Genomic DNA, 21,609 nt, shown 5'->3' on the forward strand with positions numbered 1-21,609 from the left:
GGGCTGGGGGGAATAGGTGCTCGGTCCCCTCAGGCCAACAATGGGGTTACAGAGGCCCCTGGATCCCCTCAGATAGATGGGGAGCGTGGGGAGGTGGAGGAGGGTTACAGACGGACTGACTGGGCTGGGGACAGGGTTTGGTTCCCTCAGACCAACAGTGGGTCCCTCAGGCCTACAGCAGTCAACAGCAGGGACTGGGGTAGCTCCGTCCCCTCAGACCAACAAAAGGTCCTTGGGTTCCCTTGAGCCTACAACAGTCAACAGTGGAGTAGGAGCAGGAAGGGGGCAGTCAGCAGGCAACAGCGAGGCCCTGGAGTTGCCTCGGTCCCCTCAGGCTAACAGTGGGTGAGGACAGGCCCCCGGGTTTCCTCAGGCCGACAGCGAGCCCCCTCAGTCTAACATGGGACCCTGGGTCCCCTAAGGCCTACAGAGGGCCTGGCTCCTCTCCGGACTACAACGGCAACAACGGAGTTGGGGTTTGTGGTCTCGGTCCCCGCAGACCCACAGGAGACGACAATGGGGGCTGGGGGTGGCTCGGTCTCCTCAGGCCAACAACAGGCGAGAGTAGGTCCCTGGGTCCCCTCAGGTCTACAGCGGGCGACTGTGGCCCGTGGATCCCCGAGGCCGCGGATTTCTGGGGTGCTGGTTACCCGAGCCGTTGGGGCCGATGATACAGGTGAACCTCTTGAAAGGGCCGATGACCTGGCGGCCTCGCCACGACTTGAAATTCTCCACGAGCAGCAACTCAAGGTGCCCCATGGCTGCGCTCCGTGCCTCAGCCGCTCCCTCGTGCGCCCGTGAGAAAAGCGCGGGAAGAATTTTTCTAAGTCTCGCGAGACTGGCGCGAGCGAGCGAGGCGCCGTTGCTTAGCAACCGAGGTTGGCGTCTCCCGGGGAATCCGATTCCTGCGCCACAAAGATCGTTGCGGAAAGCGGACTGCCTGTGTCCGCTGGGACAGACTTGCTCTCAAACTTTTGTGGGCGCTGCTTCTCGGCGCTGTAGCTTATTTCTGTGGGCTTTTCTTACCGTGTTTGTTCAGAAAGCCCCTGAAGCCTTGCCAAACTCCAGAGCCATGGAGGTAGCAATTCCTAAAGACCTACAACAGGAGGCCAGCCTAGCCAAGAAGCGGTACATGGACCTGTGCAGGCAGGGACAGATCTTCGACGCCAGAAACAGGATCATTGGGGTGAGACACTTGGAACGGGACAGAGAGGAGCCAAGGCTCTGATGGAGCCTTTATTTGAAAGCACCAAGTTTGGCCGGGTGGACTTGGAAATCCTTACCTGCTCAGGAATGGCCCAGCAGGAGCCAGTTCCCCAGGTGACAAATGCCCTGGGTCCAGGAAGTGAGAGACCTTTCACTACTGTGAAAGAGACAGACTTTAAAACACAGAAAATGCAGTGGGATCCACACCAGCACCGACTGGAGCCTGGAGGGGAAACAGAGAGGGCTTCACAGAGGAGTGTTATTTAAACATTGATAAGTGGATATTAGCCCAAATGCTCGAATTACCCTAGATGCACAGAACACATAAAACTCAAGAAGGATGACCAAAATGCGGATGCTTCACTCCTTCTTTAAAAGAGGAACAAGAATACCCTTGGGAGAGAATAGGGAGGCAAAGTTTAGAACAGAGGTTGAAGGAACACCCATTCAGTGCCTGCCCCACATGTGGCCCATACATATACAGCCACCCAATTAGATAAGATGGATGAAGCAAAGAAGTGCAGGCTGACAGGAACCGGATGTAGATCTCTCCTGAGAGACACAGACAGAATATGGCAAATACATAGGCAATGCCAGCAGCAAACCACTGAACTGAGAACGGGACCCCCGTTGAAGGAATCAGAGAAAGGACTGAAAGAGCTTGAAGGGGCTTAAGACCCCATATGAACAACAATGCCAACCAACCAGAGCTTCCACGGACTAAGCCACTACCCAAAGACTATAAGTGGACTGACCCTGGGCTCCAACTGCATAGGTAGCAATGAATAGCCTAGTAAGGGCACCAGTGGAAGGGGAAGCCTTTGGTCCTGCCAAGACTGAACCCCCAGTGAATGGGATTGTTGGGGGGAGGGCGGTAATGGGGGGAGGATGGGGAGGGGAACACCCATAGAGAAGGGGAGGGGGAGGGGGATGTGGGCCTAGAAACCAGGAAAGGGAACAACAATTGAAATGTAAATAAGAAATACCCAATTTAATAAAGATGGAGAAAAACAAACAAACAAACAAAAAAACAATGTTGGGGACGGGGTGGGGTGGGGAGAGTCGTGGCCTACTGAATACCGATAGCTGGCTCTAACCTCTCTTCCCTTTAACATTCCTAGGGAGACACACAAGCCTGGGATGTTCAAGTTCGTAACCAGAAGATAAAAGAAGTAACTGAAAAAGCTAGGGATGAAACCTTTGGTGAGCATTTCTAAAAGGCCCATCTATCTTAGGGCCTCATGTCTTTCTTTTTCCATGATTGAGAAAACCATGGCATCTGCTTTGTGTCTCCTGGGCCCTGGGACTCAGTGGCCTGACTGTTCATGAGTGCACACACAGGAGCCCGTGCACACGCACACACACACACACTCATGCACTCAAGCACACACTCACGCACAGGTGTGAGCACATACACAGAGTTATCATTTTTTTTCGGAGCTGGGGATGGAACCCAGGGCCTTGCGCTTGCTAGGCAAGCGCTCTACCACTGAGCTAAATCCCCAACCCCCAGAGTTATCATTTTTATGGTCTTTCTCCTTTTAAAATTTTGTGATTTCTTGTGCTCAGTTAACTTAATAAGCATATCCTTCCTCTCAAGAAAAAGAAGTTATTGAATTTTAATGTACATCTTAGGAGACATGTTTTAAATAAAGTTAGGATTGTTTTGTGTTTTCTTTAATTTTTTTTCTCTAAAAAGGAAAAGCTTTAAGTACATATGTACCCATTCTCTGCTTCAAAACTTAACACTGGCCTAGGGAGGACAGCTGCTGATATCAAGTGACACTTGCAATGCTGGAGCACGAATGAATGCACACACATATACCCGCTCATGCACATACGTGTTCGATTGCACACTCATACACACGTGGTTATCATTTTCACTGTCTTTCTTTTAAAATTTCACACTTCCTTGTGCTCGGTTAACTAAGTGGGCATTTTCTTCCTGTCAAGAAAAAGCAGCTTTGAGTTTTAAGTTCTGAACCATCTGGGTGATTTACATGGCTCAATTCGTGTCCTAGGTCCTAGATCAAAATTCCTAACAGAATCCAGTCTTCCTTTCTTGGCCAGCAATTTCACCAACTGTTGAACATTTGGCTTTTTTAAAAATACCATAGGGGCTTTTAAATATAAAAAAACTGGACATACAAATTTTTAGAGACAAATGGGCCACCAACTTACGTCTTAAAGCATGATTAGAAAAAGACAGAATCCGTTGTCAGCGGTTAATGTCGGAATAGTTGGACTATGAGGGAAATTGCCATTTTTTTATACTATTATACATTTTCCAAACTTTTCAGCCTTGTTTATTTTGATTTGTAAAGTAATTCAAACACCAACATAACAGACACATGCAGCTGCCACTAGGCCTCTGGTATTCTCCTTTAAGAATTCATTCTGGTGCTTGCTTCAGCAGCACCAATTTAACTAACATTGGAACGATACAGAGATTAGCATGGGCCCTGCACAAGGATGACACGCAAATTCGCGAAGCGTTCCATATTTAAAAAAAAAATTCATTCTGAGAACTGTGTTGTATATAGCACAAGTGCCCCGTTACAATTTCCCCCTTTTTTTTCTTCTACAGAAGTGTGCATTTCCAATGTGTTTATGCTTGTACTGTTTATATAACCACAACAATAAGAACTTGCTTTTATGTATCTTTGTATGTTTTGTGTGTGTGTATGTGTGTGTGTGTGTGTGTGTGTGTGTGTGTTGTGTGCACATTTGGTATATACAGGTAGCACAGAAGCCACACAGACCAGGCTGGCCTCTGCATCCCACATTCTAGGATTGAAGGTGTACACTACCACACCCAGATTTTTAAAGTTTTTTCTTTTTTGACAAATACTGCTGCAGTGACTGTCCACATGTCCCCTGGGTACATGTCCCCTGTGTACATGTGAGAGGGACCCTGGAGTGGAGTCGGTGGGTCAGATTGCCTTATTAGAAGTGTATAACGTTATGCTTCAACAAGCGGTGCGTGGGACAACCTCAGCCTCATCCCTCACATCACTACTAATGCAGCCATCAGCAACGCTTTAAACTTTCTTCCTGAAGTTCATTAAATGCTCCCCACGAGAGGTTAATGTTTCTTTCTAAGTGCGATGCCCACTTGGGTTTCTTTACAGTGATGCGCCTGTCCTGGCCTAGGCTCATCTTTCAGTTGGTTTTCCTGTGTATTTACGATCTGTTTTTATATGTGTGGATACTGTTCCTTAATGGTTATGGTTTTGGAACCTCGTCTTTAAGTCATGGAAGTTATTTTAAAGTAGATCCATTTTTACCCACCGTGCCTTATATGAATGCTGTGTCTTTGCTAGCTGCCGAAATGAGGCACAATGACAAAGTCATGTGCATAATGCATGACCGGGAACTGAGGCACAGGAAGCAGCTATGTAGAGCTATCAATGACTTCCAGCAGCGTTTTCAGAAGCCAGAAACTCGCCGTGAATTTGATCTTTCTGACCCCCTGGCCCTTAAGAAAGAGCTTCCAGCCCGGGTTTCAGACAATGACATGCGGAACACCATATCAGGCATGCAGAAGTTCATGGGGGAGGATTTAAACTTCCAAGAGAGGAAGAGAATCCAGAAGGAACAGAACCGAGAATGGTCTCTGCAGCAGCACGGGGAATGGGAGCGAGCCCAGGCTGAACACAAACTGGCAGGTAAGGGAAGAGAAGATGAGGTGAGCACAGGAGTCTTGACAGCAAGTCACCGTCTAACTCAGTTTTAGTGGACACTTTTCAAAGCCCTACTAACATTACAAAAGTCAAAACCCTCAACCCTAGGAGTCAGCATCTCCAAGTGCCGCCATGGTACAGGGAACGTGTTCTGAGCATGTTCGTTGTCCTAGTTTGCTTTCTGTTGCTGTGATAAAAAACAGCCTAGCCAAAAGCAACTTGAGAGGAAAGGGTTTATCTAACTAACAGCTCACAGTCCATCACTGAGGGAAGCCAAGGCAGAACTCAACAGCCTGTATGGAAGGTGGATAAAAGTGTAGAAGATCTTGCAAGTCTCCTGGGTGTGGAAATGGAGGTTCTGTTGGGTACTTTGGGAGCCCAGTTATAGACCCAGTGCTAGCAGGTCTCTCTGGACCCAGGGACCTCTGGCTGCAGACATGAAAGAACCTCTCCAGGGGGAATGAAAACGAAAAACAAAAAACCAGCATATTCTGCCTCCATGGAGCGGTCAGCCCCTCCTAGGCAGGCAGTCACAGCAGTATCTGGTCCTCTGGGTGCAACACTAGTGACTGAGTAAGGAAGAGCAAACCTGAACTAAGTGGGAGCCACCACCCTCCCTCCTCAACCGCTTCAGTCTCCTTGCTCAGCCTGGGCTCCTCCAAGCCTCCTTTCTCCCTGGTGGTCTTCCCTCCCTCCCAGCCTCCTCTGTCCACATGTCCTAGAGCTGCTGTGAGCAGCCTGACCCAGGGCTGTCCTGCTCTCCTATCTGAAGTCAGCCTAAGCCTCAGCCTCTTTGATGTACACATTTACTTGGCTCCAAGGCCAGTTCCCTCCCTGGGCTGCTCTGTTGGATCTACTCCTCCTTGAGCTCCCTCCTTGCCCGTCAAACCAGAAACCTGACCTCACTTTCATCTCAACCGTGCCCCTTCTACCTCCTGCATACACTTTGAACTACCCCTACCTGCCACCTTTGCCACCACCGTGAGACAAGCCATGGCACTGACTCACCTGGATGGGCCTCTGCTAATGGCTTTGTAACTGTTACTCCCCTGTCTAATTCACTCTCAACATGACAGGCAGAGTAAGACTTCCCCCAAACTGTCAAGTTGAGTGACCACACCAACCCATGCTCTCATCCCAGCTCAAAACTGTCTCGTGTCTTCACAGGGTGTAGATAAGCTTGAACTCATCGCGCACCATAGGCTCTACGTGCTGGGCCTTTGCCCACCCAGACAACATCGCTCACTCATGGCACTTCAAACGTTTTGGCTTTCATGTTGAGACTCTGTGGTGTCTCTCCCACCTCAGGTCCTTTGCATCTGCCCTGTCCATTTAGTCCTTTGAATCTGAATAAACACGTCCTCCTAGAGAAGCTGGTTCTTGGGCCCCACACTCCAGCCTACATTTTCTCTCCCCCTCCCTTTCCTCTGTGGACTATCACCCTTTGTATATCTGTTTGAGGAGGGTTGTGTGTTTCCAAGTTCCATGTGTGCATCCTGAGCAATATGGGGCTCTTCATCGCCCCCTGGTGCATGCCGACTAACAAATGAAGAAGGAGCTGTGGATGCAGGTACGGCAGAGGCAGGAAAGTCAAGGCAAAAGAGAGGGGCTGGTCCTTTGGGACTGGGGTGTAGCACAGTGTTGGAGAACTTGTCTAGCATGTGTGAGGCTCTGTCCCCAGCACAAGGAAGAGTCTGTGTCCTTTGGTTTGGGAAATATGGAGGAGCCCCTCAAAGCACAAGCACAGGAAGCAGAAGCTATAGGTCAGCACTGTGAGGGCAGGGCTCAGAGGCTAAGCAACAGCTGCTGTTAACAGTGCTAGGCCATGTTTGGAAGCCTGTTCTGGCTACAGGCCGTTCTACTTCACTCCCTTGACCTTCATCCTTCCTTGTCCCCTTCACTGGCCTAACAAAGTTCTGCTACTACTCCACAAGTGTCTGTGACCTGGCGCTCTGCTCTGCCTCTCGGCTGTTTCTGCAGTCTTTTTTCCTGAGTGCTACCACTTCTTGCCTTTGTCAGGCTGCAAATATCTCCTGATAGACTAGAGGCCTGACTAATCTACCTCAGGACTGCTGCAGACATCATCAAATATCTCCTGATAGACTAGAGGCCTGACTAATCTACCTCAGGACTGCTGCAGACATCATCAAATATCTCCTGATAGACTAGAGGCCTGACTAATCTACCTCAGGACTGCTGCAGACATCATCAAATATCTCCTGATAGACTAGAGGCCTGACTAATCTACCTAGGACTGCTGCAGACATCATCAAATATCTCCTGATAGACTAGAGGCCTGACTAATCTACCTCAGGACTGCTGCAGACGTCATCAGTTCACAACAAACAGCATCAATCCATAGAGATCGCTAGTACTCCTGTTCACAAAGATGTAGGAGCTACACTTAAATCTCCTAGAACCTGTGAGGCATAAAGTCTCCTCTCCCTCTACTCACTCCCCCTTCTCTCCCATGGTAAGGAATGAGTGAATCACCACACCACTGGGGGTACTTCTAGTCAGCATACACATATGTCTTCTCTCCTGGCAGAACACCTCCACACACAGACGGAACTAAAGTTTGATGAAGCAGCCAGAGACTTGCAGAGGCTGGAAATCACCACCAGGAAGGCAGTCTGCGCAGCAGTGAAAGAGTTCAACAAGAAACAGGTATGACACCCTGAGCTCAGTCTGCGGGGAAGGGCATGCACACAGCAGCTTCCCTGGAGGGGCTCCAGAGTTTTGAGGGGTTCCAAAACCAGACCACTCATGCCACCAGCTCTGACAGGGCTCACCCCATGACAGAGGTAGATGAAATCTGATTTGGCCTGTCCGTCAACTAAGAGTGAAACCTATAAAGTTCTCCATGCAAGAGGCTGCAGGACTTGGGGGGGTCACTTTTTAAAACCTTCTGAATGAGGATGGGAACATCTGCCCAGATGAGCAACCCTTCGTCTGGGCTTGTCTCAGTCTTATCGGGCCATAGGCCAGTAATCAGACTAATACACCCTCCTCTTCCCAACCATCCGCTGCCCCATAAGCCTCTTGTCCTCCAGCCCCTCCTGAAGTGACTCCAAGTTTCTTATTCCTTTGGAAACTGCATCCTCCTCTGAGGTTTGTTTTGTTTTGTTTTTGTTGGTTGCTGTTTTGTCTGTTCGTTTCCACATGTGGTACTATGTGATTTACCCCGGCTCTAAACCGATGGTCTTAGGAAGACTTCACATTTACTCTTGATTTTCTTTTTAAATCAAGACAAAGTCTTCCCATGTAGTCCTGGCTGTCCTGGAATTCAGTTTGTGGAGGAGACTGGCCTCCTTGAGTTCAAAGATCTTCATGCCTCTGCCTCCTGAGTACCAAGATTAAAGGCATGAACCACCACTCTGGTTGGCTTAGTCCATACTATTTTAATAAGCATCTGCAGTGATACCCTCAGACGCCACCACTCCCCATTCACATGGACACTTGGGGCAGAATTGTCACAGTGCCTCTGCCTTCACAGCTCCTATTCCTGACTGGTATGAGACTTTGCCATTTAGCCAGGAATATTAAAAGTTAAAGAAAATTCCATGCTGGGCATGATAGTCCACACCTGTGATTCGGACACTCCAAGGAAGGATATGGTTCCTGGCCTTGCTGGGCTACACAGAGAGGCCCTGTCCCAACGAAGAAAAGAACATCTCAGACGGGCTATTGGTTGTCAGCAGGGCAGGCACAGTGGGGACTGCTTATTCTATCAGAAGATGGTGTGATATTAGGGTTTAGCATGCAGGCTTCAGAGCGTAAGTGTAAGGTTCAAGGCGAAGCCCTTCTCTGCAGCCTTAGGCAAGCCCGTAGACACCTGTCTTATCATGTGCAGAGTGAGGGTGAAGGCAACACCCACTTTACCCAAAGGCACGCATTATTGCTCTAGTAAAGCACACCTTAGAAGTCAGTGACTGTTTCCCAGCACAAAACCAATGTCCCCTCCAGCTGTGTGTCCATCCCAGGCTGGCTGAGTCAGGGCAGGTGATGGAGAGGGTCCCAGCAGCACAGAAAGGAAAGGATGTGTTGTTCCCATCCATGTCCTCCAAGAACCCACACAGCCTCCCTTGCTCACATTTTGTAGGGTAGAATAAGCCCATGGTCAGGCACAGTGTCACAGTCAGCATTAGACTATTACACCTGCTATTAAATCTGAGAACCCATGTGGTGTTAGGACAGTTTAGCACATTGTTAGGACTCTGAAGGGTAGCCACGATTTAAGATTTATTTGATTATTTTTATTCTGGGTCATGTGAATGCAGTTACCTTCAAGAGGCCAATTGTCAGATCCTCTGGACTTGGAGTTACAGGAAGCTGGAAGCTGCCTGGTGTGGGTGCTTGAGACTAGGACTTAGGGCCTCTGCTCTTAAACAATAAGCTATCTTTCCAGCCCTGGTGGCTGATACTTTTAACCCTGGCAAGAATTCCCTGTTAACATGTTAGCCTATTTGACAGCCCTACCAAAGAGGCTGACTAATGCCAAATCATTGATGAGCAGTTTTCCGAGGCTATCCAAGTACTAAATGGTAAGTATCTGAATTTGGTCTTGACTGCCACAAAGCCTGTGCTGGGTGACAGGGCAGCTGTCCTCCTGCAAACCCCTGCCTGTAGTGGGTCTGTCTCATGCTGCTTGTAGACTGGCTAAATACTGGCTTCTCGCGATGTAGTTGCCTGCAGACACAATGAGCACATCACATATGCACCAGGAGATGCTCTATGAGCCTTGCTCCCCAGTTTAACTGGTCAATAAAAGGCTAGAGCCTGTGATTGGGCAGTGGAGGGAGGAAGGTGGGATTTAGGATCTAGTGAGGGGGTTGCAGGTAGAGGGAGAGGAGGAAGAAAGAAGACAGAGTGGAGGAGGCTGCCATGAGAGGAGATGGACAGGAGCACATGGCCAGGAGAAACAACAAGTAACAAGGAATTTTTTTTTTTTTTTTTGGTTCTTTTTTTCGGAGCTGGGGACTGAACCCAGAGCCTTGCGCTTCCTAGGTAAGCGCTCTACCACTGAGCTAAATCCCCAGCCCCAACAAGGAATTTTATAACTGAAAAAATAAGTTAATAGAACTCCAAGCCTGCCCAATCTAGGCTTACAGTTTGTAAATGAAATACCTGGATTGTGTGTCTTTTACATGGACTAGCTAGAATTATAAACCCATTCCACACCCACCTTGTGAGTCCTCTGCCCATTCTTTCTAAGCAGATCGGCTGATGCTGGGAAGTGTCTCCTAATCCATCTGTATCAGTCAGGGTTTTCTAGACAAACAGAACTGACAGAGTGAATGAATATAGCTATAGTTTTACAGGTCATGGGTCAGGCTATTCCAACAATGGCTGACAGAAAGTCCAGAAACCCAGTGGTTGTTATTCAGTCTATGAGGTGGTCACCAGTATACCTCAGAATCCCAAAGAAGTAGGCTCTAACACCAGTGAGTAATGAACTTGCTGGTGAAACTGATGTCAAGAAAAGAGCAAAGTTTCCTTCTCCTGTGTCCTTTATATAGGCTGCCCGCAGGGGTGAGCCCAGATTTAAGGTGGATCTTTGTCTCTGTGTTGTATTGCTGTGAAGAGACACCATGAGCAAAGCAACTCTTATGAAAGAAAGCATTTAAAACATTACAATTTCAGAGGATTATCATGATGGGAGCATGGTGGCATGCATGTTCTGGAGAGGTAGCTGAGAACTTTTCGTCCTGATCCACAGGCGCAGGGAGACAGACACTGGGCCTGGTGTGGACTTTTGAAAGTCCACACATTTTAAAGCTGATCCCCAGCAACGCAATTCTGCTAACAAGGCCACACCTCCTAATCCTTCTAATCCCTTTGGGAGCATTCTTATTCAAACTGCTATAGTCTTCCCACCTCAAATGATCCAATAAAAGTTTCTCACATATGTACCCAGCAGCCTGAGTTTTAGTTAAGTCCAGATATCATCAAATTGACAACCAGGAATAACTGTCACATCATCTCTTGACTGTACAGGGAAATATCTGCAGCCTAGCAAGGGCAGGCGACTCACTGTACAAATCACACAGTCCCTCACCTCCAGGCCTTGAATGGTAAATGGACAGGAACTCATTTGTAACCAGGGCCATGCTGAAACTGTCAGGACTGCTGGGGCAGCAGTGTGCTTCTACTCTTAGATGTCACACTGTATTGTACACAGGTGTCTAAAGGTTTTAGGGACCATGGATGCACTGCCTAGGGACAAGCCGATGGGCAGTGCCTTGCTTTGACAAGTTGGTATAGAAATCCACAGTTATACACATTGCTGTGGGGAATGACCCAAAGCCCAGCCACTGCCCAGCAGTGCTCTGATAGCTGGGGTCCCCAGCCAGCCTTGACCTGGTAGTCACTCCAGCGTATTCTGACGTCCTTCTCTGCATAGGTTGTGGAGTTGGCAGAAAGGAAGAGGCAAGTGAAACAACAAGAACAAGAGGATAACATGAGCGAGATCACCAACCTGCTGCATGGGGACCTACTCTCTGAGAACCCTCAGCAGGCAGCCAGCAACTTTGGACCTCGCCATGTGATGCTTGACCGCTGGAAGGGCATGAACCGGGAGCAGTTGGAGGAGATCTGGTCAACATGGAAGCAGCAAATCCATGAGAAACTGGTGAGTCCCTCCCAGGCCACAGAGCCACCTCTGCGCCCCTGAGCTACCCACACACTCAGCTTCTGTGTCAGTGCTCACTCTGAGAGCTGCCTCTGCTGCAGGCCGTTTTCACTGTGGTGAGAGATAACAGCCAGAAACTCTGGCCACATATGATGTATCTAGCAAATGTGAGGGAGGAGGGGAAGGTGACTACAGGCCTTTTAGAGGATAGAACTGGTATCTCCAGAGATGGGAAGCTGGGCCAAGGGGCAGGCTGGGAGGATCGGGGAGCTTACAAGTACAACTTTGGACTGCATAATGTCCATTAGGCATCTGTGGGATTAGGTTTGCCTGTTGTCGTAAAAATAATAAAAATAAAAAAGTATTGTGGTCTTTTACCCCACTAGGTCCGCACCGTGGTGCCCAAGATATCTGCTAGATATCTAGGCAGAAACACATCCCAGCCACACACTTTCCTACACTCAAACCCTCACATAAAAGAACACATAACACAATTATTATCTTTGACCTAATTGGTAAGATATAATTGCCCACTTAAACATATAAAGCCCGGTACCATCCATCCCTTAGGAACATTGATAACAACCTGTAAATACACAGAGCAGAATCTTAACATCACCTGCCATGGCTTCTCCCCTCTCTCCTGTCTCCTGTCTCTCCTTTCTCTTCTAGTCTCCTCCTCTTCTTTCAAACTTCTCTTCCGCCCATCCTTCCTTCTCTTCACCTGTACTTTACAAAATCAATGGGGAGAAGGTTCTGGTGAAGTCACCTGATTCCTGAGTCCGTGACTAGGCAGCTGTCCTTGGGGCAGTGGAATTAGCATCAAAATACAGATAACTTCAGGACAAACCACAACATTTGCCTGATATGGCAAAAGAGAAGAAACCCCCAAAGCATCAACTCCAGCATTTTAAGCAAGGTAGAATCTGTCTGTCTGTATTGATCCTCAGAACAGCCTGAGGCTTGAATAGAAGCTCTGTGGCCACTGTGTTCTGCCGTCCTTTGCATCTGGTCCTGCCCTGTGTATAATGGCTGTTTAAATGCCAGCCATCACGTACATGAGCAAACTGGGGAGAAGAAAGGTTAACAGTTTTTTTGTTTTTTTAAATATGGAAGCTTCACGAATTTGTGTGTCATCCTTCCGCAGGGGGCATGTTAATCCCCTCTCTATCATTCCAATGTTAGTACATGTGCTGCCGAAGTGAGCACAGAGATTACAGTTTAAAGGAATTTCACAAGATATTTCCAGTCATGTTTTATTAGACAACATTTAGAAAGTTAATCTGATTATAAAGGACAATGGGAAATGTATTGCTAGTCCTTTTCTATCGAGGACAAGAGAATAATGGCTACTGAGGAATTCATATCATGTTCTGCCTACAATTTCCAGATAAAGGGTAGGTGTGGGAAAGCCGAGAGGAGCAGGTGTGTGATCAGGACTCAGACCAAGGTCTCGGCTAGAGCCTTAAGTGTGGGAGTTGTTACAAAGAGTAGCAAGGCAGCAATCCTGGGTGCCATTGTGGGCAAATGCAGACAAGAGGAGAGCCCTGAGGTCTGGGGCTCAGGCATGGTCATCATTTATAAAGCAGGGACCTGTTGAAGCCAGTGGGGGAGGGGTGGGTAGACAGATCCAGAGGGATGTCCTGGAGGGTCAGGGAAGGAAAATGTCCCTGGAGAATAGAGAAGAAACCCCTGCACCAAAGTGACTCCCGGGATGTGGACTGGCCCCTCAACAACCCAGCAGGCAGAAGTGCTGGGGTGAGGAAGGGCAGCCCTGTGACAGGTACATGGTAGGCAGCCCTGTGACAGGTACATGGTAGGCAGCCCTGTGACAGGTATATGGTGGGCAGCCCTGTGACAGGTACATGGTGGGCAGCCCTGTGACAGGTACATGGAGGGCAGTCCTGTGACAGGTACATGGTGGGCAGTCCTGTGACAGGTAAATAGTGGGCAGTCCTGTGACAGGTACATGGTGGGCAGTCCTGTGACAGGTACATGGAGGGCAGCCCTGTGATGTGTACATGGTGGGCAGTCCTGTGACAGGTACATGGAGGGCTGGCCTGAGTGGAGGGAAGAGAACGTAAATGGCAGTCTTTGCCTGTCTATCATACTTCTGTTCAGCGAGACTGTGCAACAAAGTTTGGCCACCTACCCTGAACCTAGCATTTTGGTCCAGTTTTTAATCTACAAGATCTAAAGGCAGGAACACACAAAGGGAAAAGACCACATTAAAATTGTTGCTCAGGCCCTTGTTCTGTGGCTCTTGCTGCTTTGTCTTCCTCATGCTCTCTGAGCCCCAGGTGATCTGGGAAATGGAGCTCATGTTGAAGCAAATGCATCTTATGTAGCTGGCAGGGTACCTTTGAGCAATCTCTTTACAGAGAGGCCTCTGAGATTCCCAGAAGCAAGGCCACTCCTCTCAGGTAGCAGGTAGCTAAATCAGTGTAGGCTGACTTTTGGTCCTGACACGAGGCCATGCTGACTCCCCTCCTGCTCTGGTGTGGATACACATCTTTCCTTCAGCCTGGCCCACCCTGTTGCTTCTCCTGGGAGATTACTGTGGCAAGTCTGCTGAGCTGAGCCCTCTTGGGAGCCACTTCTCCCCCACTGTCCTCTGGAGGACTCCATGCTAGGCAAAGAAGGATCTGGAGTGCATGTCTAGGGCTGAAAGGCAAGTTATCTGGAACTAGGCTATCCCCAACACCCCCAGGGTGACGCTGTTCTCACTGAGTGAGGCTTATGTCTGTATGTTCAGGGATTCTACAAGCAACCCCCACGCTGGACAGCTTGCTGGGGCGGGAGTTGGTGTTGCAAAGCCAGCTGGGAACCCTCCTTTGGACCTGACAGGAATCAGTCTGGCTGGAAGCACTGTGGAAGGCAGGTCCCCACTGTTCCTTCAGGAATGAGAGAGTATTCATGCCATTTGAGGTCAGAAAGCAGCCAAGCCACACAGGAAGAAGGCAGAGTGGGAGAGGTCACCTCCTTTCCCCTTCTTCAAACTTCGGTTTCCCCATCCATAAAAAGAGGCCAGGCTTCCCAGGTGAGCCCCCCAGGCTCCTGGACCTAAGAGAAGGTAGTAAACCCGTGTCTTGCCCGCAGAGGCTTCAGGAGGAAGAGCGCCAGCACAACATGGACTGGGACCTGCGCAGGACCCGGAAGGCTCATGCCAGCCTGCTGCAGGAGCGACAACAGCAGCGTTTGTTGCGGGAACAGCGCAGGGCCTTGGACTGCAGCAACCTCAGCCTGGCCAAGCAGCAGTATTTACAGTGAGTGCCAGGGACCTCAAGTCGGTGCAGAGTAGGTGGGCAGCCCATAGGTCACCGGGTACCTTATGTGCCTGAGTAACACCCGTCACATGGGAAATCAGGGAGGCTTCCTGAAGGAGGCTTCACAGCTGAGCCTGGGGGTCCAATAGTAGCCCACGTTCAGTGTCTCCAGGCCCTTTCACATGTCAGTCAGCTGGGTACAGGCTGAACCCCAAGAGTAGCGCTGGGGTGTGTCCATGCCAGATAAAGTAGCAAGCGAACACCAGGTAAGTGTTTACCACTCAGCTACTCTATCCTTGAGTATTGAAGGGAACCCAGGAATCTGCTCCAACTAGAACCTGTCACCACAGGGTCTGACAGTTGCCATGGCAGCCACTGGGGCTTAAAAGGAGCAACACTGGGTTGGGGATTTAGCTCAGTGGTAGAGCGCTTGCCTAGCAAGTGCAAGACCCTGGGTTCGGTCCCCAGCTCCAAAAAAAAGAAAAAAGAAAAAAAAAAAAAAAAAGGAGCAGCACTCCTGACCTGACAAGATATAGTCATATTCTGAGACTGGAGAGATGGCTCAGTGGTTAAGAGCACTGACTGCTCTTCCAGAGGTCCTGATTTCAATTCCCAGCAACCACATGGTGGCTCACAACCATCTATAAAGAGATCTGATGCCCTCTAATAAATAAATCTTTAAAAAAAAAAAAAGATACGGTCATACTCATGTGGGATGTCCCCATGAGTCACTGATACCGTGAGTCACTGACGGTTTATATATGTATAGGCAGGTGTGTTGCCTACATGAATCCTGTGCACCACTTGCATGAAGTGTCACAAAGGCCAGAAGAGGGCATCAGATCCCCTGAGACTGGAATTGCATACTAATGTGGGCCTCCACGTGGGCGCTGGGAACTGAACCAAGGTTCTCTGCAAGGGCAATTGCTCTTTGTTTTGAGCTCATCCTTAGTGTTGGAACAGATTCTGTAGCGTTTGGATAATCTGCTCATGAGCTTTGCCCCACGTTTGCTCATCTGTTTTCTTTTGTCATTAGGAAAAGACAATTGGATGCAGCCCCCTCAAGTCAACCCACAGAAGACTATTTCTCACAGTTTAATACAAGAAGCCGCTAATGGAAAAGACTCCTCTTGTCTTGTTTACAGTAGTGTGGTCCCCTAGGAGTCACACTCATTCCCAAGTGAATCTACTCCTTGGTCTGAACATCCCCTTATGGGCACGTGCACACTTGGCCTAGCTCTGCTCTGTGGAGGTCTCTAGCACAGCTTTGGGTGCTGAGGACATAGGGCACAGTGAACCATTCTAGAGAGGCTACACTGAGGGCCTGTGTGCTACTCAAGCTCCAAGCTGGCTGCTGAGTCATTTGCCATATCAGCGAACATCATTTCCGCCATAAAGCATCCCTTACTTGGATTCCCACCACAAAGAGGGCCTAATCCCATAACCACTCTCATTGTCTAGTGGGAGAACCTAATTTAAAGGAATACATTTAAATTAGGGCCTTATGGTGATCCCCCACGCCCACCCCTCCCCCCAGAATATCTCAGCACTCAGGATTGAACCCACCAAATCTGGCTTTCAGCTGTTTTATCTCCCAGATCCTATAGCAAAGACCCCAGGCAGCAGTGGCTTCTTGAAAGCATCAGCTTTTATTTCTTGCTGTAAGAAAAGCAAGCTGACCTGGGAGCCCTGCTGGTTGGGGAGGACCCAGTGCCCTCTGCTACTTGCTCAGCCTCTGGTGCCCAATATAGCATCTCCCTTCCTAGTGTCTAGGCCTCTGCTCCAGCCTGCAGCCCTGCATCACATCCTGTCACCAGATCCTGGGCAGTAAGTATTACCTCCCTTCAGGGACATGGTCCTGAGGCACTCATTTCACCTCTACTCCCATCTTCTCTGTCTGGAAATTCCGCTAGCAACAGTGTTCCTCCTGGGTCTGGACATCCCCAGAGTAGGACATTCAGACCAAGGAGACCTACACATTTACCCATTACAGATGCATTCTCCAGGAAATAGGCTCCTGCTGAAGCTGCTGGGCTTTCAGGAAGGTCAAACTGTTCTTGAATTGAGGTCAGCAGAGCAGTGTGCACTCAGTGGCTGCCTCTTTTGCCCACAGTTATGAACAGGTTTCCTGGAGGCATGTCCTTTAAAAACTCCCACCTGAACCCAGACTCAGTGGTAGTGACAAAGTGGCTCACGGTGTTTGGTCAACTGCAGGGCCTACAGGCTTCACTTTGGCTCATTCCATACAACCTTGTGTTTTCCTCGGAGACCACTCCTACACCCTGTGAATGGCTCCAGCAACAAGGAAACTAGGCTTCTCTTCTTAGAGCAATGTGGAATCCTATGACACTGACTAAAATGTTGCCACATGGAAACCAAAGACTCTCATCTGAGAAGAGGCCAGGGCCCAGTCCCTTCAGAGGAACCTCTGTGGGCTACACAGTGCCCATCTATATACTTGGGTGGCCCCACTACCAAACCCAGGGCACCCACCTCTAGAACCTAGCCATCATTTCTTCTGATTCTAAGAGTGCATTAAGAGACAAGAATACGGGGTTTGGGGATTTAGCTCAGTGATAGAGCGCTTGCCTAGCAAGTGCAAGGCCCTGGGTTCGGTCCTCAGCTCCGGGGGGTTGGGGAGAAAAAAGAGACAAGAACACAGGCCAGGAAGAAAGCGTGGTGTGGGTGTTTTGGAGAGGGAGCCTTGAAAGCACTACAGCAGACCACAGAGTAGACATTCCTAGTTCTTTACAGTTCCAAGGGTTAGAAGTTTGTGATGAAGATGCCAGGAAGATAATGACACCAGTCATATTGAGATAGGATGTAATGACTTCATGTTAATTGCACTTATAATTACCCTATTTCCAAGAATTTTAGGGTTTTTATTGCTGTGAAGAGACACCAGGACTAAGGCATTTAACTGGAGCTTAAAGTTTCAAAGGTTCAGTCAAATATCATCATGGAGGGATACACAGCAGTATCCAGGCAGACGCGATACTGGAAGAGCTGTGAGTTCTATATCTTGATCTGAAGGCAGCCAGGAGGAGACTGTCTTCATAGACAGCTAGGAAGAGGGTCTGGATCACATGGGACAGAGCTTAAGCACTATGTGACCTCAAAACCCACCCCCACAGTGACACACTTCCTCTAACAAGGCCACACCTTCTAATAGTGCCACTACCTGTGGACCAAGCATTCAAACATGAGTCTATGGGGGTCAAACCTATTCTAATCACAAGTAAGGTTACAGTCTGAACTATCGGAAGGCAGAAACACAAGTCATCCCACCACAGAATAAAATGCCTAGGAGCACAGGGGTCTGTCAATGATTCCAACAGGTCTGCGCTGAATGCCATTCTGTTGATGGACAGTAGGCAGCCTGCTGAGGTGGTGGATCCTCCCACTTTTGAGGACTGTGGTGGTTTGAATGAGAATGGCCCCCACAGGCGCATAGGAAGTGGCACTATTACATTACTGGGTGTGGCCTTGTTGGACTGGGCTTGTCATTGTTGGAAGAAGTGTGTCACTGGGGGGTGGGCTTTGGCTTTTCAGAAGGTCAAGCCTGGCCTAGTGACTCACTCTCTTCCTGTTGCCTGCCAATCCGGATATAGACCTCTCGACTCCTTTTCCAGCATTCTGTCTGTCTGCACGCTTCCGTACTTCCCGCTATGATGATAATGGACTAAACCTCTGAACCTATCTATAGGGCCAACCCCAACTAAAAACTTTTCTTTATAAAAGTTGCCAAGGTGTCTCTTCACAGCAAGAGACAATGTAACTGAGATGAGGGAGGTACGGTGAGAACTGGGGCAGTAAGGGGTGGGGTGGGATATGTCTCTCTACTCTATGAGCACCAAGGCCTCTTCAAGTCCGAGATCTCATGACGATCTCATGACAGTCCCTAGGCAGGGAATGTCCTATGACCCAGTGGAAGATCTGAGAGTATTCATTCCTGCAGAGGAGTGCAAGGTTGAGTCACCCATGAGCACAAAAGACTGAAGTCATTAGCAGTCCTAATGTCTACACACAAGGACTTAGGGTGCAGAGACATAGCTTGCTACCTATTTCCAGTAGACCAGTGTTCTGTATCTAATTATGCCTGTGTGTCCCCAAAAGAAAGTCCCTTTCTGTTACCATTACAGACATCATCTGCTGGGGGTCAGCAGCACAGTTCCCTGTGGCCAGACAGGAAAAAAAAAAAAAGGAGTTAACCTCAGGGCTTGGGACACCACTTTAGTTCAGCAACATTATGGGCTAAGAGATTTCCCACAGCTGAGCCCAGATTAGGAGCCCTCTACTATGTTTCTGAATAGTCTTTTAGACTTTGTATTTTAATTTTATTATTATTCTATTATGAGAAACTTTAAACCCAGAAAAGCTAAAAGGAGTTGTACAGTATGCACACACCCACAGCCTACATCTACAGTTAATATTCTGCTTTCTTTGCTTCATCTACTTCTTGAAATGTGGACATTTCAAATGTGTTTTATGCTGCCTGTAAAGGGCAGATCTAAGTTATATGTGAGGGCACATACCATTAATCCCAGCACCCCAGAGACTGAGGAAGGAGAGTCAAGAGTTTGAGGTCAGCCTGGACCACATAGTAAGACCCGCTCTCAAAAAACAAAACACCCTTTTATAAAAGAGCTCAGGAAGGTGGAATAACAGCACTCGGAAGTCATTTTAACTCAGCCGAAAGAATGACCCACGAGCTCTCAGAAGCCTTCTCGGGAAATGCCTGCGGCACTTTCATTGATAAAGCCAGAACTCGAAAGTGACTAGTTCAATGTAAACAGAGATGGAAAACCACACACCAGGCAGCGGTGACTCCACCACCAAGAGTAATGACCTGAGGAAAACTTAAATGCTCATCACTTAGGGAAAGAAGCCAAAAACAAAAGGCTCCATGTTGTGTGACCTCCAGTGAAACCTACAAAAGCAGAAAGTTATGGAGTGGTTGTGAGGCTGCAGTGGGGAGGAGATGAAAAGGCAGAGAGACCCGAGGGCCATGATCAGGCTGCAGAACGGTCTAATGTGGGTGGGGCCTGTGTTAGACTTTTGTTCAAGCCCGTAGGCTAACATTCCAGGGTGACTTCTAAGGTCAACAGTGGCGCTGGCTACAATGACATGTAGTAGGCCATTAATTGTAACATGTGTGACACTCGTATATAAGAAGACTGCCAGAAACTCACGAGTCTTCTCTCTGACTATGGGGTAGTAAGAGGTTGATGAGGATAGCAATGGTATCCATGGCAACCCAACATTACTACCAGAAGTCTGAGGAGTTTCCACCCTAGAGACCTCCACTCAGGTCAAGCAAGGTCCTTGAATTCACTTCCGAAAAGGACTGTGGTGTGAGTTAGAGTGAATCAAAGGAAGGTCGAGCTACTGAGAGGTTGAGAGATTGCCCAGACATTGAGAGAGAAAGGGGGAGAGCATTAAGGAACTAGGCACTACCCAGCCAAGCTATACAGACAATCAAACCTCGAGTGTCTTACTAACAGCTATATATGCCAGGGGCCATGTTGATGTCCGTGATCTGTACTGCCCCAAACCAGGTTAATGCCTATGACAGGAGCTGCCGCCGGAAACCATGTTGTATATATGATCTGTGCTGCCGCCAGCTGCTATAGGCAGGGAGGCATCTTCTGCAGTGGTGATGACTGCATAATCATAACTAAGAATGGAAGACATTGAAGGCTTCTGGGCTGCCACCCTCCCCCACCCCCAATGAAACTGTCTAGACATGAAGCTAAAGAACCCTTAAAAATTGTGATAAAGATGCTGAAATGTGGGGGCTGGAGAGATGGCTCAGCGGGTAAGAGCACTGACTGCTCTTCCAAAGGTCCTGAGTTCAATTCCCAGCAACCACATGGTGGCTCACAACCATCTATAATGAGATCTGGGGTCATCTTCTGGCCTGCAGGCGCACATGCAGACAGAAAGCTGTATGATGTATACATAATAAATGAATAAAAAAAGATGCTGAAATGTAGATCTTGGCAATTGATACATTATGGCGGGGAGGGGAGGGGAGGGTGTACTCAGTTTTCTTTAAGATGCTGGCTCTGGGAGTTTGACCAGACCCCAATGAGTATATGAAAAACACAAATTGAACTTGGTAAGGGGTTGTTTGTTTGCTTATAATTGTTGTTTTCTTTTCTATTTCTCGTCTATTTGAGGGGGGACACAAGGTTAGGTGGGTGGATATGGGACAAATGGGAAGCCAGTATGATCAGGGTACATTGTATGAAGTTCCCAAATAACTAATAAAAATGTTGTGTTGAGGAAAAATAGTAGCTGCACGTGAGATCTGGTGGCCTTTGAAGTTAGACACTGTTGAAAGGATGTACTATCTGGGTTCAAAGTGGAAAGGCATAGGAACCCATTTACTTACCTTTCTTAGGTTTCTTCTGCAAATAATATTGTAAGGAGGCTTTGCGGGGTACATTCTGGCTCTGAGCAAGCCCAGCCTGCTACTGCTTTCTGCATCCTGCTGGAGACATCTCTTGGAAAAGAACATTGCCTCTGTTTGCAATATTCTCATTAAATCCTTGACACCCAGCAGGAAAACGAACTAGATCCTGGATGAGGGGCTTTGCTCCCTTCTCACACCCCTGTAGTTTCCCGTGTCTCTCTGCACTGCCTTGTAGTGGTCCTTGAGAATTCACACCCACAAGCACACTCCTCTGTAGTCCCAGAATGCCGATTTATTCACAGAAGTGAGATAAACCCCCCAGCAGAAAACCTAATTTGATAGTCTCGGGTTGGTTTTGCCAAGGTGAGGGGCTGACTGGAAAAGCACTTGATGGTAACAATTAGA

At 48.4% G+C, this 21,609-nt stretch overlaps 2 protein-coding genes and 2 non-coding genes across 7 annotated transcripts in view; 2 read left to right on the forward strand and 2 right to left on the reverse strand.

Moving 5' to 3' along the window:
* Positions 1-812, reverse strand: part of Smc1b (structural maintenance of chromosomes 1B) — a 61,810-nt gene extending 60,998 nt beyond the window's left edge. For 2 of the 3 annotated variants that reach the window (XM_087556598.1, XM_087556597.1), the window contains exon 1: positions 651-812. In XM_087556598.1, coding sequence (XP_087412724.1) covers positions 651-759 — 109 coding nt within the window. In that variant the 5' untranslated portion in view covers positions 760-812. 3 annotated transcript variants of the gene reach the window in all.
* Positions 813-868: 56 nt separating this feature from the next.
* On the forward strand, positions 869-15,908 carry Ribc2 (RIB43A domain with coiled-coils 2). 2 transcript variants are annotated; one of them, NM_001013949.1, is made up of 7 exons: positions 901-1,186; positions 2,328-2,409; positions 4,530-4,874; positions 7,438-7,556; positions 11,293-11,520; positions 14,620-14,786; positions 15,823-15,903. In NM_001013949.1, exons 1-7 carry the CDS (start codon positions 1,073-1,075, stop codon positions 15,899-15,901), a joined length of 1,134 nt encoding a protein of 377 aa, NP_001013971.2. In that variant the 5' UTR covers positions 901-1,072; the 3' UTR covers positions 15,902-15,903. The 2 variants fall into 2 exon arrangements, with proteins under 2 accessions (XP_087412725.1, NP_001013971.2); XM_087556599.1 differs by lacking the exon at positions 4,530-4,874 and having other exon boundaries at positions 869-1,186; positions 15,823-15,908.
* LOC120093910 (U6 spliceosomal RNA) lies at positions 3,611-3,713 on the forward strand. The gene has a single exon (XR_015626282.1). It is a non-coding gene; the product is annotated as a U6 spliceosomal RNA (small nuclear RNA).
* Positions 12,624-12,729, reverse strand: LOC120093908 (U6 spliceosomal RNA). The gene has a single exon (XR_015626284.1). It is a non-coding gene; the product is annotated as a U6 spliceosomal RNA (small nuclear RNA).
* Positions 15,909-21,609: the final 5,701 nt, after the last annotated feature.

This window comes from Rattus norvegicus, chromosome 7 (assembly GCF_021556685.1).
Source record: "Rattus norvegicus strain SHRSP/BbbUtx chromosome 7, alternate assembly SHRSP_T2T, whole genome shotgun sequence".
Lineage (NCBI taxonomy): Eukaryota > Metazoa > Chordata > Mammalia > Rodentia > Muridae > Rattus > Rattus norvegicus.

What these genes read in the sequence shown, in the direction of transcription:
- Ribc2 (NM_001013949.1), top strand. Translation starts at nt 1,073, where the DNA reads ATGGAGGTAGCAATTCCTAAAGACCTACAACAGGAGGCCAGCCTAGCC. An exon ending in AGCTAGGGATGAAACCTTTG is followed by an intron (nt 2,410 to 4,529) that starts GTGAGCATTTCT and finishes TGTCTTTGCTAG; the next exon opens with CTGCCGAAATGAGGCACAAT. An exon ending in GCCAAGCAGCAGTATTTACA is followed by an intron (nt 14,787 to 15,822) that starts GTGAGTGCCAGG and finishes TTTTGTCATTAG; the next exon opens with GAAAAGACAATTGGATGCAG.